Here is a 13,399-nt window from a genome sequence, read left to right on the forward strand (position 1 = left end):
GCCGTCCTTTGGCGGGCTTCTGCACAGAAGCCCTCCTTAGGCGCCTGAATGTCTGAGGGGGACAGGAAGTGATGGAGGGGTTTGAGATTCCCTGCACAGGGTCTCCCTGGAGACCAATGTCACACTCTGCATGATTGGCTGTGGTGACTGTCCTGCCAGGACAGACAGCCTGCTGTGTAATTGACAGCCAGGCTGTGTGAATGGGGGAAAACTGCATAAAAAGCAGGTCTCTGGGACTAGGAAGGCAGAGTCGCCACTGGATCGAGAAAACCAAAGAGAAGCTGACAGAAGAGGACCTCTACCATGACTGAACCTCCCGGTGAAGTCCTGCTGTGGGTCCGAATCTCCAAACTTCGACGACAGGGATGACCTGCAAGGAATGTTCTCCCCTTGAGCTGGTGGGACCAACCAGTTCGTCAAACTGCAGGCCAGGCCTCCCTCCTCTGGTCGAATTTTGTGTGCACAGCTACAGTGAACCGGATAGCCAGGAGGATCGGACCCTGCTTGGGTTTTAAGGAGCGCACCTTTTATTCGTCGCTTTGCTCCGCTGCTAGTTTTTTCCCTGCGCAGTGCAGGACCCTCCCGTCTTCCTCCTTCTTGTTAGTCCGACAGTCACTTCAGAAACCGTGAGCCTGCAGGACTTGCCAGGAACATCTGCCTCAGCTACAGCATTCATCTGCTCTAAAGCTACTGTGCTAACCCGGTTGTTTGTTCCGTTCCGACCGCGGTGAAAGTCTATGAAATCTTTCACCAATCCAAGGGCTAGACCTTCTCTATTCTTTAAAGTAACTTTTCTCCTGCCCAACTTCGTTTCAAACTCTTGGCAAAGACTTAACCGCAAACTATTCTGAACTGTGTGATCCTCTGCAAAGACTCTGGTCCATTGACTTTGGCTCAGGCCTCTTGATTTGATTTCCTCAATATAGTAGCCATTTCTAGATTGCTCTGCTTACTTACTTGTTGGTGCTGCTTAATTGTGAATGACCTTGTCTTTCCCTCCCTTTTAAATTGCTGGAGTACCATTTTGCTCACACTTCATTTTGAGATTAACTTGTCCAGAATCTTTTGGGTGTGGTGTAGTGTATTAAGAGTGTGATTTTCTGCTGCTTTACTTTAGTGAATTGTTTTGCAAATGATACATAAATAAATGCATATTCTTTAACTCAAAAACCATGGGTCAGTGTTTGCTTGAACCATAGTAAATTGTTGTCCTTTGTGTAACTTCTGATACTGCTCACTTTACTCTTGAGATAAGTCTGGCTACTCAGCAATCACTACCACGTTACTGTGTAGTACAGGCTTGTACCAAAGGTGAATTTGTACTGTCACTTGTAGTCTTACTTGTGTCTGGTGTTCCCAAAGGGTACTGCATATGATTCTGCCTAACACTGGTGTACAGCGGTGAGGATCAAGTATAGCGATTACACTTAGATTGCTGCTATTACCTTGGATCAACTAACCGCAAGGCTAAACATCACTAAAAAAACATTTTTAATCATGTCTGATAGAGAAAGCTACAGTCAGGAGACCCTCCTTAGTTACACTGTGTATTATCTGAAAAATCTGTGTAGAGAAAGGAATCTCTCTGTGAAAGGCAACACATCAGAATTAATTGAAAGGTTGTTAGAGAAACAAAGTCTGGGGAGTGGGTCTGAAATGCCTGCCTCTCCAGCAAATGTGGAATATGATGAGGATGATAATGTGTCTGTTATTGATAAGTTAGATGAGGCAGATGTGTCTCACAATGTAGGCCTCACAGCTCCTCTGCCTGCTCAGCAACCTCAACCTTTGTCCACTGGGACCTCATCAGGTCCTACACTCAGTCCTGAATTAATTGCTCTATAAAAGATGAGGCTTGAATTGGAATTTAAACGTATTAATGCTCAAACTGAACAAAAGCATCAAGAACTGAAACTCAGAGAAATTGAGTTGAATCATGCCTTAGGAATAAAAAAAGTTGTCTATTGAAAATGCTTCTCTCCCAGAGTCTTCTAGGTCTTCCAGTCCTAAGAGACCCCATATGCCTAAAGAAATTGTTGGTATGTAGGACGATAAGCTTGCTATTTTGGATTGGTTGGCAATGTTTAAATATAGCCATGGGATTCAAGACATTATAGGGAATCAGTTGCTTCCTTGACTCTTCTCTAGGTTACTCACTGTTGCATCTGATGTTGTGATGCAGTTTTGGGAGGTGGATAGGATGGATTATGAGTGTGTGAAGCTAGCTTTGATTGCAAGATTTGGGAAGACCCCTTCCCAGTGCCTTAAGAGGTTTAGGAACCTCAAAAAGCATGATGGCACCCCTTGGGCTACCTGGGTATGTGAATGTTTGAAGAATTTAGATGGTTGGGTTAAGGGTTACAGAGTAAACCCTCATGAAGGTATGAGAAATCTTGTTATGTTGGAGTCAATTTATGATGCCTTCTCTCCTTAGCTCAGACAGCACTTTGCTGATTCTAAGGAGATAGATCCCAAGAAGGATGAGGGAAAGCAGCTAAAGAAAGATAACAAGGAGAATTCTAATACCTCCAATCCAAAATAGGGCCCCAAACAGCAACATAAGGGTAAAGCACAAGGGAAACCAAATCAGGCTAGTGTACCATCTGGACCCAAACCAGGTGGAGGTCAGAACAAGCCCCCATTCATCAAAACATTTGGAAAATGTTATGTTTGTGGGGAAACTGGCCATGTGAAAGGGGATCCCAGATGTAAGGGTAAACCTTCAGGGGTCCACACTGTCTCCTTAGCCTCCTCCCCAGAGGAAGAAGTACCTATGGCAAGTGGAAACTTTCACCTACTAGCTGATGAACCCATGAGAGTCTCAGCTAGTGTTTCCTTAGTTTCCCTGAGTTTATGGGAACAACAGAATTTTGATGTCTATAATTCCATCCAAGATAATACTAAAGAGTATTATAAAGATAGTGTTCTTGTGAGTGGCCAGGAGAACCCTGCCATCAGAGTCACTAGAGCCAGCATAACTGTGGTTAATGACACATTTTACAAGGTGGAGGATGTTGCTAAGGCACCCAAATGCCTAACCAAGTTAGCTGGAGGCCCTGTGCAAATGCTTCCCCAGTTACCAGTTCTCATCCAGTATAGTGATATGACTGTCAAAATACCTGTTAGTGTGCAGAGTGAAGTGCCCGGGAGAGTCCTGTTGGGTAATGAGCTGAAAACCTTGGAGTTGTGTCTAGCACCTCCAGGCCTCCCTGTAAAAGGAAACAGGAGCTCACTAGGCCTGCAAGGGAGAGGACCTTGAGAGGCTCTCCAGAGGAGTTGGTAGAGGAACCTATCACTCCTAGTCCACAGGAGTTGATCGCTGCTATTTCTGGAAAGAAAGAGGCAAAGGGGAAACCGGAGACCTCCAAGAAAAAGACAGATAGCACACCTGTGCTACCCACAAGGACATCCCCAAGATTGTCCAAAGTCACACCTGTGACTCCTCCACCTGCTGAGGCTGAGTGTGAGGTACAACCCTTTGTGGTTGATCCAGTTTCTGAAGAGGCAGATCTGGAAGTAGACATTGTTTTAGTTGGAGATCTGGACCCTGTTGACCATCCTGAGCTGCAGTCTTTACTGGCAGAAGATGGACCCAACAGGGCAGACTTCAGCAGGGGACAAAGAGAGTGTCCTACTCTCGAAGGTCTTCACCTACAAGCAGCTTCTCTACTCGATGTGCAAGAGCCTGGGAAGCATAGTTTGCACTGGGAGGGGGGCCTCTTCTATTGTGAAACAACCAAGTCTATCCATGGGGATCGCAAAAGAATGATAGTGCCCCTAGTAAACAGACTCCAGTTCCTACAGTTGGCCCATGAGACACCTTTGGCTGGTCATTTGAGTTTCAAAAAGACCAAGGAAAGGCTCTCCTTATACTTCTACTGGCCTAAAATGGGTTCAGAAGTTGACAACTTCTGTAGGCACTGTCACACTTGCCAAACCTCTGGCAAGAGTGGAGCCAAGAATGTGGCACACCTGGTGCCTCTCCCAGTGGTGGGAGTTCCTTTTGAAAGGGTGGGCATCAACATTGTTGGTCCCCTTGACCCTCCGACATCTTCAGGAAACAGGTTTATCCTGGTTGTAGTAGACCATGCTACTAGGTATCCTGAAGCAATACCTATGAGGACTGTTACGGCTTAGGCTGTGGCTAAGTCTCTACTTGGTATTTTTACCAGAATAGGGTTTCCTAAGGAAGTGATATCCGGCAGGGGATTCAATTTTATGTCCCATTACATGCAAGCCATGTGGAAAAACTGTGGTGTCACTTACAAGTTCTCTACAGCCTACCATCCACAGAGAAACGGACTGGTAGAGAGGTTTAATCATACTATGAAGAGCATGATAGGTGCTTTAGAGGAACGCCTTAAAAGAAAGTGGGACCTTCTGCCATGCCTTCTCTTTGCTTATCGAGAAGTCCCTCAGGAGGGAGTTGGTTACAGTCCCTTTAAATTCTCTATGGTCATCCAGTCAGAGGTCCATTGACCCTGATCAAGGAGGGGTTGAAGAGTGCTCCTTCCCCCAAGCCAGTCAGAGTGACTGACTATGTGATAGGTCTCCGGAGGAGAATGTCACACATGATGGCAGACGCTAGTGATAACATTAAAGCAGGTCAGGCTCTGGTCAAACATTGGCATGACCAGAAGGCCAGCATGGTTGAGTTTACTCAGGACCAGCTTGTACTAGTTGTGGTGCCAACAAGGCAGAGGGCCTTGCAGGACAAATGGATAGGACCCTTCAAGGTTGTGGATAAACTTGGAGAGGTGAACTATCTGGTGGATTTAGGCAGACCTAAGGAGGCTCCCAGAGTCTTTCACACCAACCGTTTGAAGGCATATGTCTCGAGACCAGAAGTGGGAGCTTTGCTTCTAGCTTCAGCTCAAGAGGAGGAGGAGAGTGAACCTCTACCTGACCTACTCAGAGGCCAACCTTTGGATGAAAACATAGAAGGAGTCAATTCTCTTCTAATCTGACATCTGAACAACAGGAGGAGTGCAAGGTTCTGTTAAATCAGTTTGCCTCCCTGTTTTCACTTTCAACAGGCTTGACCCCTTGGGGCCAGCATGATATTCTCACTGGTCACTGTGTACCTGTGAAAAGCAGAGGTCACAAAAAGACAGAACATGTGAGATCCCACATCAAAGGAGAGGTCAACAAGATGCTTGATCTCGGGGTTATAGAGCCCTCTACAAGTCCATGGTCTAGTCCAGTTGTTCTAGTACCAAAGGCAGATCCAAGGAGTTGAGATTATGTGTGGACTATAGAGCTTTAGATGCAGTCACTAAGACTGATGCCCATGCTTTGCCAAGGACAGATGAACTGGTGGATAAACTTGGTGCAGCCAAGTACCTCAGTGCATTTGATCTGATGTCAGGCTATTGGCAAATAGCCCTGACAGACCATGCCAAGGAGCAAACTGCATTCTCAACCCCAGCAGGCCTCTACCAGTTTAAGGTTATGCCTTTTGGATTAAAGAATGCACCTGCTACATTCCAAAGGAAGGTCAATCAAGTTCTGAATGGTATGGAGGACCTCTGCATGGCATACTTGGATGACATTACATTGTTCAGACCTTCTTGGAAAGAACATATTGATCACTTAGGGTATGTTTTGCAGGCTCTTCACAAGACCCATCTGACCATAAAGGCAAGCACATGTCAAATTGGTCAGAGCATAGTGGTCTAACTTGGTCATGAGGTAGGAGGAGGTGAAATAAGGCCATTGCCTAGCAAGGTACAAGCTGTACAAAACTGGGCTACCCCTACTACTCAAACACAAGTGAGAGCCTTCCTAGGTCTCACTGGGGATTACAGGACTTTCTTTGAGAACTATGGGACCATAGCATCTCCTTTGAATGTAGTCTCCTCTCCAAAATTCCTAAAAAGGTAAGATAGAATGAGGAGTGCACTCAAGCCTTTGAAAACCTGAAGAAATCCCTTTGCACTCTCCAGTCCTAAGAGCTCCTGATTATCACCAACCCTTCATTGTGCAGACAGATGCATCCAAAACAGGTGTAGGTGCAGTCCTTAGTCAACTGGATGAGAAAGGTAGGGAGCACCCCATTTGCTTCATCAGTAGGAAACTGAAGGAACCAGAAACAAGTTGGGGAAACATAGGGTGTGAGTGTTTTGCCATTGTGTGGTCTTTAAAGAAGTTTAGACCATACTTGTATGCATCTACTTTTGTGATTCAGACAGACCACCAATCCTCGAGATGGTTAATGCAAATGAAAGGGGATAACCCAAAACTACTAAGATGGACAATCTGCCTGCAAGGGTTTGATTTCACCATTGAGCACAGGTCAGGATGTCACCACCAAAATCCTGATGGTCTCTCTAGGATGTTCATAACCGACTAGAGTGAAGAGATTCATCCAGGAGTGGATGAAATCCTCCTGTCCCTTAGTATGGGGCGGGGGTGAGTGTTAGGGAGAATGCTCCAGAATGGCCAATTTCCCTTACCTACTGAGTCCCTCAGCAGCTTTGCTGGATTTCTAGGATTTATTTTTTTCACCTGGTAAGAGTGTGAGCTTTTTTCCCACTCTTACATGTGTTTTGCTGTGTGTGTTTAACATGTTTGTGTTCATAGACTGTGGAGCTTCACCTACTCCATAGGCATTACCTTTTTAATGTGTGTTACACAGAACCTTTAGTGCAGTGACACAGGGTTGTCTTTTTCAGACTTCCCACTCTGAACTACATTTTGTACGACTGATTACCGTCTCCCAGAGCATGTAAAGTTGCCATTGACTTTATTAGTCTTTCTTAAATTCACAGACCCAGTACAACCTATCTTCCATAAAGTACTGGAAAGGATTAATAGTTATCCCTTTTTGTCTGTCTCTCATGGAACATTATTTTGTTACCCATTCTTTAAGCTTTGGCTGGTATCAGTGGTATCTAGCATATTTTTCCTGCCGCGGTTTATTTAAATAGCCCTGGAACTGTTTTAGGCTAAGTTAGTAGCCTCGAACTTTAAACCCGCTAGACCCCTTTTATTTTATTTCGGTTCCGGCTGTGTTTATTCGCCATTTCTTTTTGTAAAGGTCTTTCTCGTGTTTTACTCTGTGTGCCAAACCAAGTTCGGTTCCTTTGTTCGCCGTCTGCACAGAAGTCCTCCTTAGGCGCCTGAATGTGTGAGGGGGACAGGATGTGATGGAGAGGTTTGAGACTCCCTGCAGAGGGTCTCTTTGGAGACCCATGTTGCACTCGGTATGATTGGCTGTGGTGACTGTCCCGCCAAGACAGCCACCCTGCTGTGTGATTGACAGCCAGGCTCTGTGAATGGGAGAAAACTGTGTAAAAAGCAGGTCTCTGGGACTGAGAAGGGAGAGTCTCCACTGGATCTAGAGAACCGAAGAGAAGCTGACAGAAGAGGACCTCTACCATGACTGAACCTCCCGGTTAAGTCCTGCTGTGGGTCCAAATCTCCAAACTTCAACGACAGGGAAGATCTGCAAGGAATCTTCTCCCCCTGAGCTGGTGGGACCAACCAGTTCACCAAACTGCAAGCCAGCCTCCCTTCTCTAGTCGAATTTGCTATGCACAGCTATAGTGAACCGGATATCCAGGAGGATCGGACCCTGCTTGGGTTTTAAGGAGCGCACCTTTTATATGTTGCTTTGCTCCACTGCTGGTTTCTTCCCTGGGCAGTGCAGGACCCTCCAGTCTTCCTCCTTCTTGTCAGTCCGACCGTCTCTTCAGGAGCCGTGAGCCTGCAGGACCTACCAGGAACGTCTGCCTCAGCTACAGCATTCTTCTGATCTAAAGGTACTGTGCTAACCCAGCTGTACGTTCCGTCCGACCGCGGTGAAATTGTTAGAAATCTTTTGCCAATCTGAGGGCTTGTCCTCCTCTATTCTTTAAAGTAACTTTTCTCCCGACCAACTTCGTTTCAAACTCTTGACAAAGACTTAACTACAAACTACTCTGAACTGTTTGATCCTCTGCAAAGACTCGGGTCCATTGACTTTGGCTCAAGCCTCTTGATTTGATTTCCTTACCGTAGTAGCCTTTTCTAGATTGCCCTGCTTACTTACTTGTTAGTGCTGCTTAATTGTGAATATCCTTGTCTTTCCCTCCTTTTTAAATTGCTGGACTGCCATTTTGCTCACACTTCATTTTGAGCTTAATTTGTCCAGAATCTATTGGGTGTGGTGTAGAATATTAAGAGTGTGTGTGATTTTCTGCTGCTTTACTTTAGTGGATTGTTTTACAAATGATGTGTAAGTAAATATATATTCTTTTACTCAGAAACCTTGAGTCTGTGTTTGCTTGAACCATAGTAAATTGCTGTCCTTTGTGTAACTTCTGATACTGCTCACTTTTCTCTTGAGATAAGTCTGGCTGCTCAGACATCGCTACCACTTTACTGTGTAGTACAGGCTCGTACCAAAGGTGAATTTGTACTGTCACTTGTAGTCTTAATTGTGTGTGGTGTTCCCAAAGTGTACAGCATATGATTCTGCCTAACATATAGCATTTGCAAAGACACCACAAAAACCAAAACTAAAAAGTTGCAAGTCATAAAAACGAATTCATTAATAACATATGCCACAAGCCTTAAGATTATTTAATTTTGCATCATATTCACAAATAGTGCGCTACATGCATAACCTCCAGTTTGTTTTCAGTATTTACTGGTATCTTCCATACTGTAGTCTATTTCATAATTGACTGAGTAGAATTTGTAACATTTGTTTTATCTTTTGGAATGAAGGTGACAGCGTCTACTTGGAGAACAGCAACGAGAGGGATGAATACGTATTGAATGACAGGGGACTCATTTACAGTGGAAGTTTAACCTATATTTCAGGGTTCCCGTGGGACTATGGCCAAGTAAGCACACAATCAAAAAATTACATTTGATATTGCACTTCACTTCGTATTCTTGCTGCTAATGTTGGTTGTAATATGATGGATTATTTGTGATGAAAAAAACGGGATTTGTGCGCCATTCTGCCCGCAAATCCCTGTTTAATAAATGAGGATTTGCGGGCAGAATGGCGCACAAATCCCGTTTTTTTCAGCGCTAATTATCCATGAATCAGGGACTTAAAGTGCTACTGTTACCTACTTTAATTGTGCTCACTTTATCGACCTGAAGTATGATGGGGTGATGGGTGGAGGTGACTCAAACTTGTGAACTGCAGACTGGCTCCATAACCGAAGAGTGTGCATACATGAGTGAGCTATCTTTAGGCACTGCACATCACTCGCGCTACAACTCGGTAGGTAGATGGAGTCTACTTAATCGAGGGTCCCAGATACACGAGAGCCACCATCCATCTAAAAAGACAATCCATTCAGAATACGAATATCGCCAGGCATTATTTGCAAATACTCCATTGCATCTGGCCTAGTGGATCTATAGGAGAGCATTTGACTACAGCACATGATAAGTAACAAGCGGGCACCCACTGGTCAGGGCCCCAGTTGTAAAACCACTCCTTCAGAACTAATTAATACAAGTTCCTACTGGTGAAATAATAGCACCCGTGTGTTGTGAAATCTGCAATGAGAAATGGGGAAAGGCCTTGTCTCCATTTTGTGTTTACTACACCTGAAAATAAAGAAAACATCTGGGGGATAACACACATCCCTACCTTGCAATGATGGTGGTATACTTCTTTTAGTTCTGTTATTTTCACTTTCTTCCACTCTTAATTTGACTCATTTTGATTATATGTTTCCCTTCAGTTCTTTGTCATTTAAAAACGAATATATTCATTCATATATTCATGCAGCCCACTTCTAACGTTAGTTCGATCTCCCATGATGCATTGCTGGCCTCAAGGCATTTCATTTTAAAAAATACAGCACATTGAACATCTTGATTTGAGAGAGCACAGTAATCAATAATATTTTTAAAAAGCTACCCTAACATGACATGAGAGGAATTTTGAATTTTTGGCTAGGGCATTTGGCTAGGGCCGCAGATGGGAATCTGTAAAGGTTCACGGTTTGCGGATAGTGTACATTTGTTTTTTAAAGAGATTCCCTAAGATCTAAATATTGGATCTCGATTCTCGTGAGTAGCAAAAGAAAAGAGTAAAGCAGTCATATGTGATATGATATAAACTATGATATGTCATTTATAATGCCCTGTATGCAAGTGTTTCAAGGCGCAACAAGACAAGGGAGGCAAGACAAGACAAACAATCCTACTAGGCCTTGTGTCATTCAGATCTGGCAAGTGGGACAGCGCCAAGTGCAAGGGAAAGGGAGAGGAAGAATTGAAATTAGGGAAGTATTGCTCTGAGAAAGTGAAAGGTGGCAGGGGATTGTAATGTTACATTTACAACCCCTAAGTGCGCAGTAGGCCTGGAGGTAGTGCAGGGGAGACTAATCAAGTAGGAGCCTGGTACCCAGTGAGAATCTAGGGTAGCCGATCACCCAGTCAGCACAGCAGATCATGTCAGCAGGGGAGAGGGAGAGAAAAAGGAGAGGAGAAAAGGAAGGTCTTGAGCTGTTTCTGGAACTTCATGTGGTCAGGCTACTGTAGAGGACAGAGATCTACCTCCCACTCTCTGCTTAGCGAAACGTCTTACCCTCAGAGAGTTTGAGGTAGCTGAGTGCAGGGCTAGAGAAGGAAGGTAATTTGGATGGAAGAGTTGTATGTAGTGCGGGCCCCGACCCCAGAGAGCGGTCTGGGCGATGCACAGGGTCTTCAACTTGATCCTTGCAGCCACTGGGAGACAGTGAAGAGATTTCAGGGTTGGAGAGATATGTGGCCTCATTACGAGTCAGCCAGTCCGGAAATAACGGTGTCGGTAAACCAGCCGCCACCGTTGTTTCTGGACCGGCTGATCTCAAGTTCTGAAGGCCGGAGGTGTTACACCCCCCAGGTGTGACCTGGCGGGAGTAACGCCACCCGCCTGCAGACAGACGTGGAAATACCAGCACCATCACAGCACGGTGCCGGTGTTTCCACGTCCTCATTCCCACGGAGTTCCAATGGGAATGGGGACTTACAGAATTCCACCTCCCGAATTCCTGGGTCACCCAGTGTCGTAATTCCCCAGTAATTCCAGGAATCACAGAGGCGGAATGGTAATGCGAGTCTGACGGTAACCTGCCAGTTTTTCCGGCTCGGTCACCGCCGGACTCGTAATGAGGATGATGGTTTCTGGGCTTGAGGCCAAGGAAAAGTCTTGCAGTGCTGTTTTGCATTAGATGAAGTGGGCGAAGAGTAGAGGAAGGCAGATAGAGAAACTGGCTGCTGCAGTAGTCCACCCTAGAGAGTACCAGGGCTCTGGAGACAGTGAGCCTCTGGGGGAAAGTGAGAAAATGAACAATACCTCTGAGGAGGTGCTGCTGGTAGTGGTGTGCTCTAGCATTTTTAAGCACTAGATGGAATTACCAGTAAAGATCTTAGACCAAACAACCGGACAGTGCCAAGGAAGATGGTAACATACTGCTTAAATCTCAATGAAAGAAAGCAAGGAGATATTACAGCTATCAGAATAGATGCATGAATATTCAAACTTTACCCTGCTTGTTCAGAGTTTATATATTTTTACATATGTCATTTATGATGTAATCCAATGTGGCATTTTGCAAAACCTATTCAAGGGGGGGTGTTGGATTAGGGGAACATATCTACTTATAGAATTATGTACATGTTAATATCTCACTGACAGCCCATTGTCTGTAGAGCATACCCTGGGCCATTTCTACACACAGCATATACTGATTATAGCAGTAGGCTAATAAATGTAAGATTGTATGTAAAAGTGTGTGTCAGGCTGTATGATTCATTAGCAACCCCATCCAACCTTGAACTTTCTGATTTTTTTAACAGCACATGAATGAAAACGAAACCTAGGTGTTTCAGCTGTGTCGGTTCCTTCCTTGTTTTCCCAAATAGTCCATCACATTTCATCGACCTGATCCTTAGCCAAGGGACACCTTTTGTAGTTGACCTTGTAGTTTCCTCACTGTTCTGGAAGATGTCTGGGAGTATGAGCAAACCATTACCTCCATCTGGCTTTAAAGAATATCCCTTGTCTTGCATTCTCTATCACATGCTAGGAGACCACAATTTTAACCAGTTCAACCTTCTATTTACTGCTATTTGATTCTATTAAACAGGGTGCCATTACTCTATCTGGACTTTAGAGACTTGCTCGCTCCATCTCACATAAGCTTTTGCCTTTGTGGTTGTTTAACACTTGGCACCTACAAAAGCACTTGCCTCTCCCAATCTTAGCAGAAATATGGTCTTTTCAGTCGACTCCCTTCGTGCCTTGCATCCATCTCTTGAAATATCCTCCTTGATTCCAGGCCTAGGTACTCCATTATTCTGTACACAAAAACAGCTTCTTCAACAGTTCTTCAAATTGCAATCCTAGACTCGTATTTTGAAGTAGCAGGGTTGATTCTTAACATGAGCGGTCGTCCATTTTCTTCCAATGGCTGTCCTAAATGTTACATATATACCTCTTTGTAGCAAGCTTCTATTTGACTTCTATATGCCTTTTCTACCTTGTGTTACAGCATATTATCAGTTATCTGTGAGCAGGTTTTTTCATTTTCGTATTTTCACGATTACTTCATATTTAGGTACATGTTTCTCTTAGTGCTTCAATTACATCAACAGTCTTAAGTATTTTCATATTTTTTGGCATAGGTTCATACATCTTCTTTATGACATCATTCTGTTGTCAGCAGACTTTACTTGGAGTACATCCACATTACCCATAGCCACATTCTGGCATCTTGGAAGTGAACATCCTTCCTGGTAGCATTCTTCCACTGCGTCATCTTTAAGGTACATTCTGAATGGTTGGCTTAGTGCGTATCGTCTCACATACATTCAGTGCGGTGCAGGAATATTGCATGGATTCATACATGGATTTCCAATTGTAGTTCTTTTTCTGCTAGTCCAATATGACAGTGGTGAGGGGGCGGAGTCCAGGGAAAATGTTTCTATCTGCTCCTCAACAGTGGGCCTTCTTGGTGAGGGGCATGATGTGAGGAGAGAAGGAGAGAATGGAGATGAAACCAAGGTTTTTTGCCTTACTGGACAGCGAAGGAGAAGGGCCCAAGGAGGGCCATTGAGCAAGATATGCATTTTACTGACATTATGGCAGAGATCGTTAAAGGCGCATCATTCCTGAATCACAGATAGACAGTCAGGAATGAGCGAGAGAGGAGAGGAGGTTGAGGGGAGCTTGACAAAGAGCTGGGTGTCATCCGCATAACACTGAAAGTTAGTGGAGAAGGTAGAGATCAGGTGGGCCAATGGAGCCAGGTAGACATTGAAGAGCCAGGCTGAGAGGGTGGACCCCTGGGGGACACAACATGTGGAGAAACAGGTGCTGGAGAGAAAGGACCCACGTTGGACCTGGGAGGGTCGGTCCGAGTGGACGGTGGTCAACCATTTCAGGGCCAGATCTGTGAGG

At 44.7% G+C, this 13,399-nt stretch overlaps 1 protein-coding gene across 1 annotated transcript in view; it reads left to right on the forward strand.

The window, feature by feature from the left end:
- Positions 1–13,399, forward strand: part of LOC138580593 (protein-glutamine gamma-glutamyltransferase E-like) — a 231,608-nt gene that overhangs the window by 78,380 nt on the left and 139,829 nt on the right. Inside the window, exon 4 of the mRNA XM_069651256.1 lies at positions 8,713–8,831. Coding sequence (XP_069507357.1) covers positions 8,713–8,831 — 119 coding nt within the window. The remainder of the gene's footprint in view (positions 1–8,712; positions 8,832–13,399) is intronic.

This window comes from Ambystoma mexicanum, chromosome 3p, assembly GCF_040938575.1.
Source record: "Ambystoma mexicanum isolate Mex_15411 chromosome 3p, UKY_AmexF1_1, whole genome shotgun sequence".
In the NCBI taxonomy this organism is placed as follows: Eukaryota; Metazoa; Chordata; class Amphibia; order Caudata; family Ambystomatidae; genus Ambystoma; species Ambystoma mexicanum.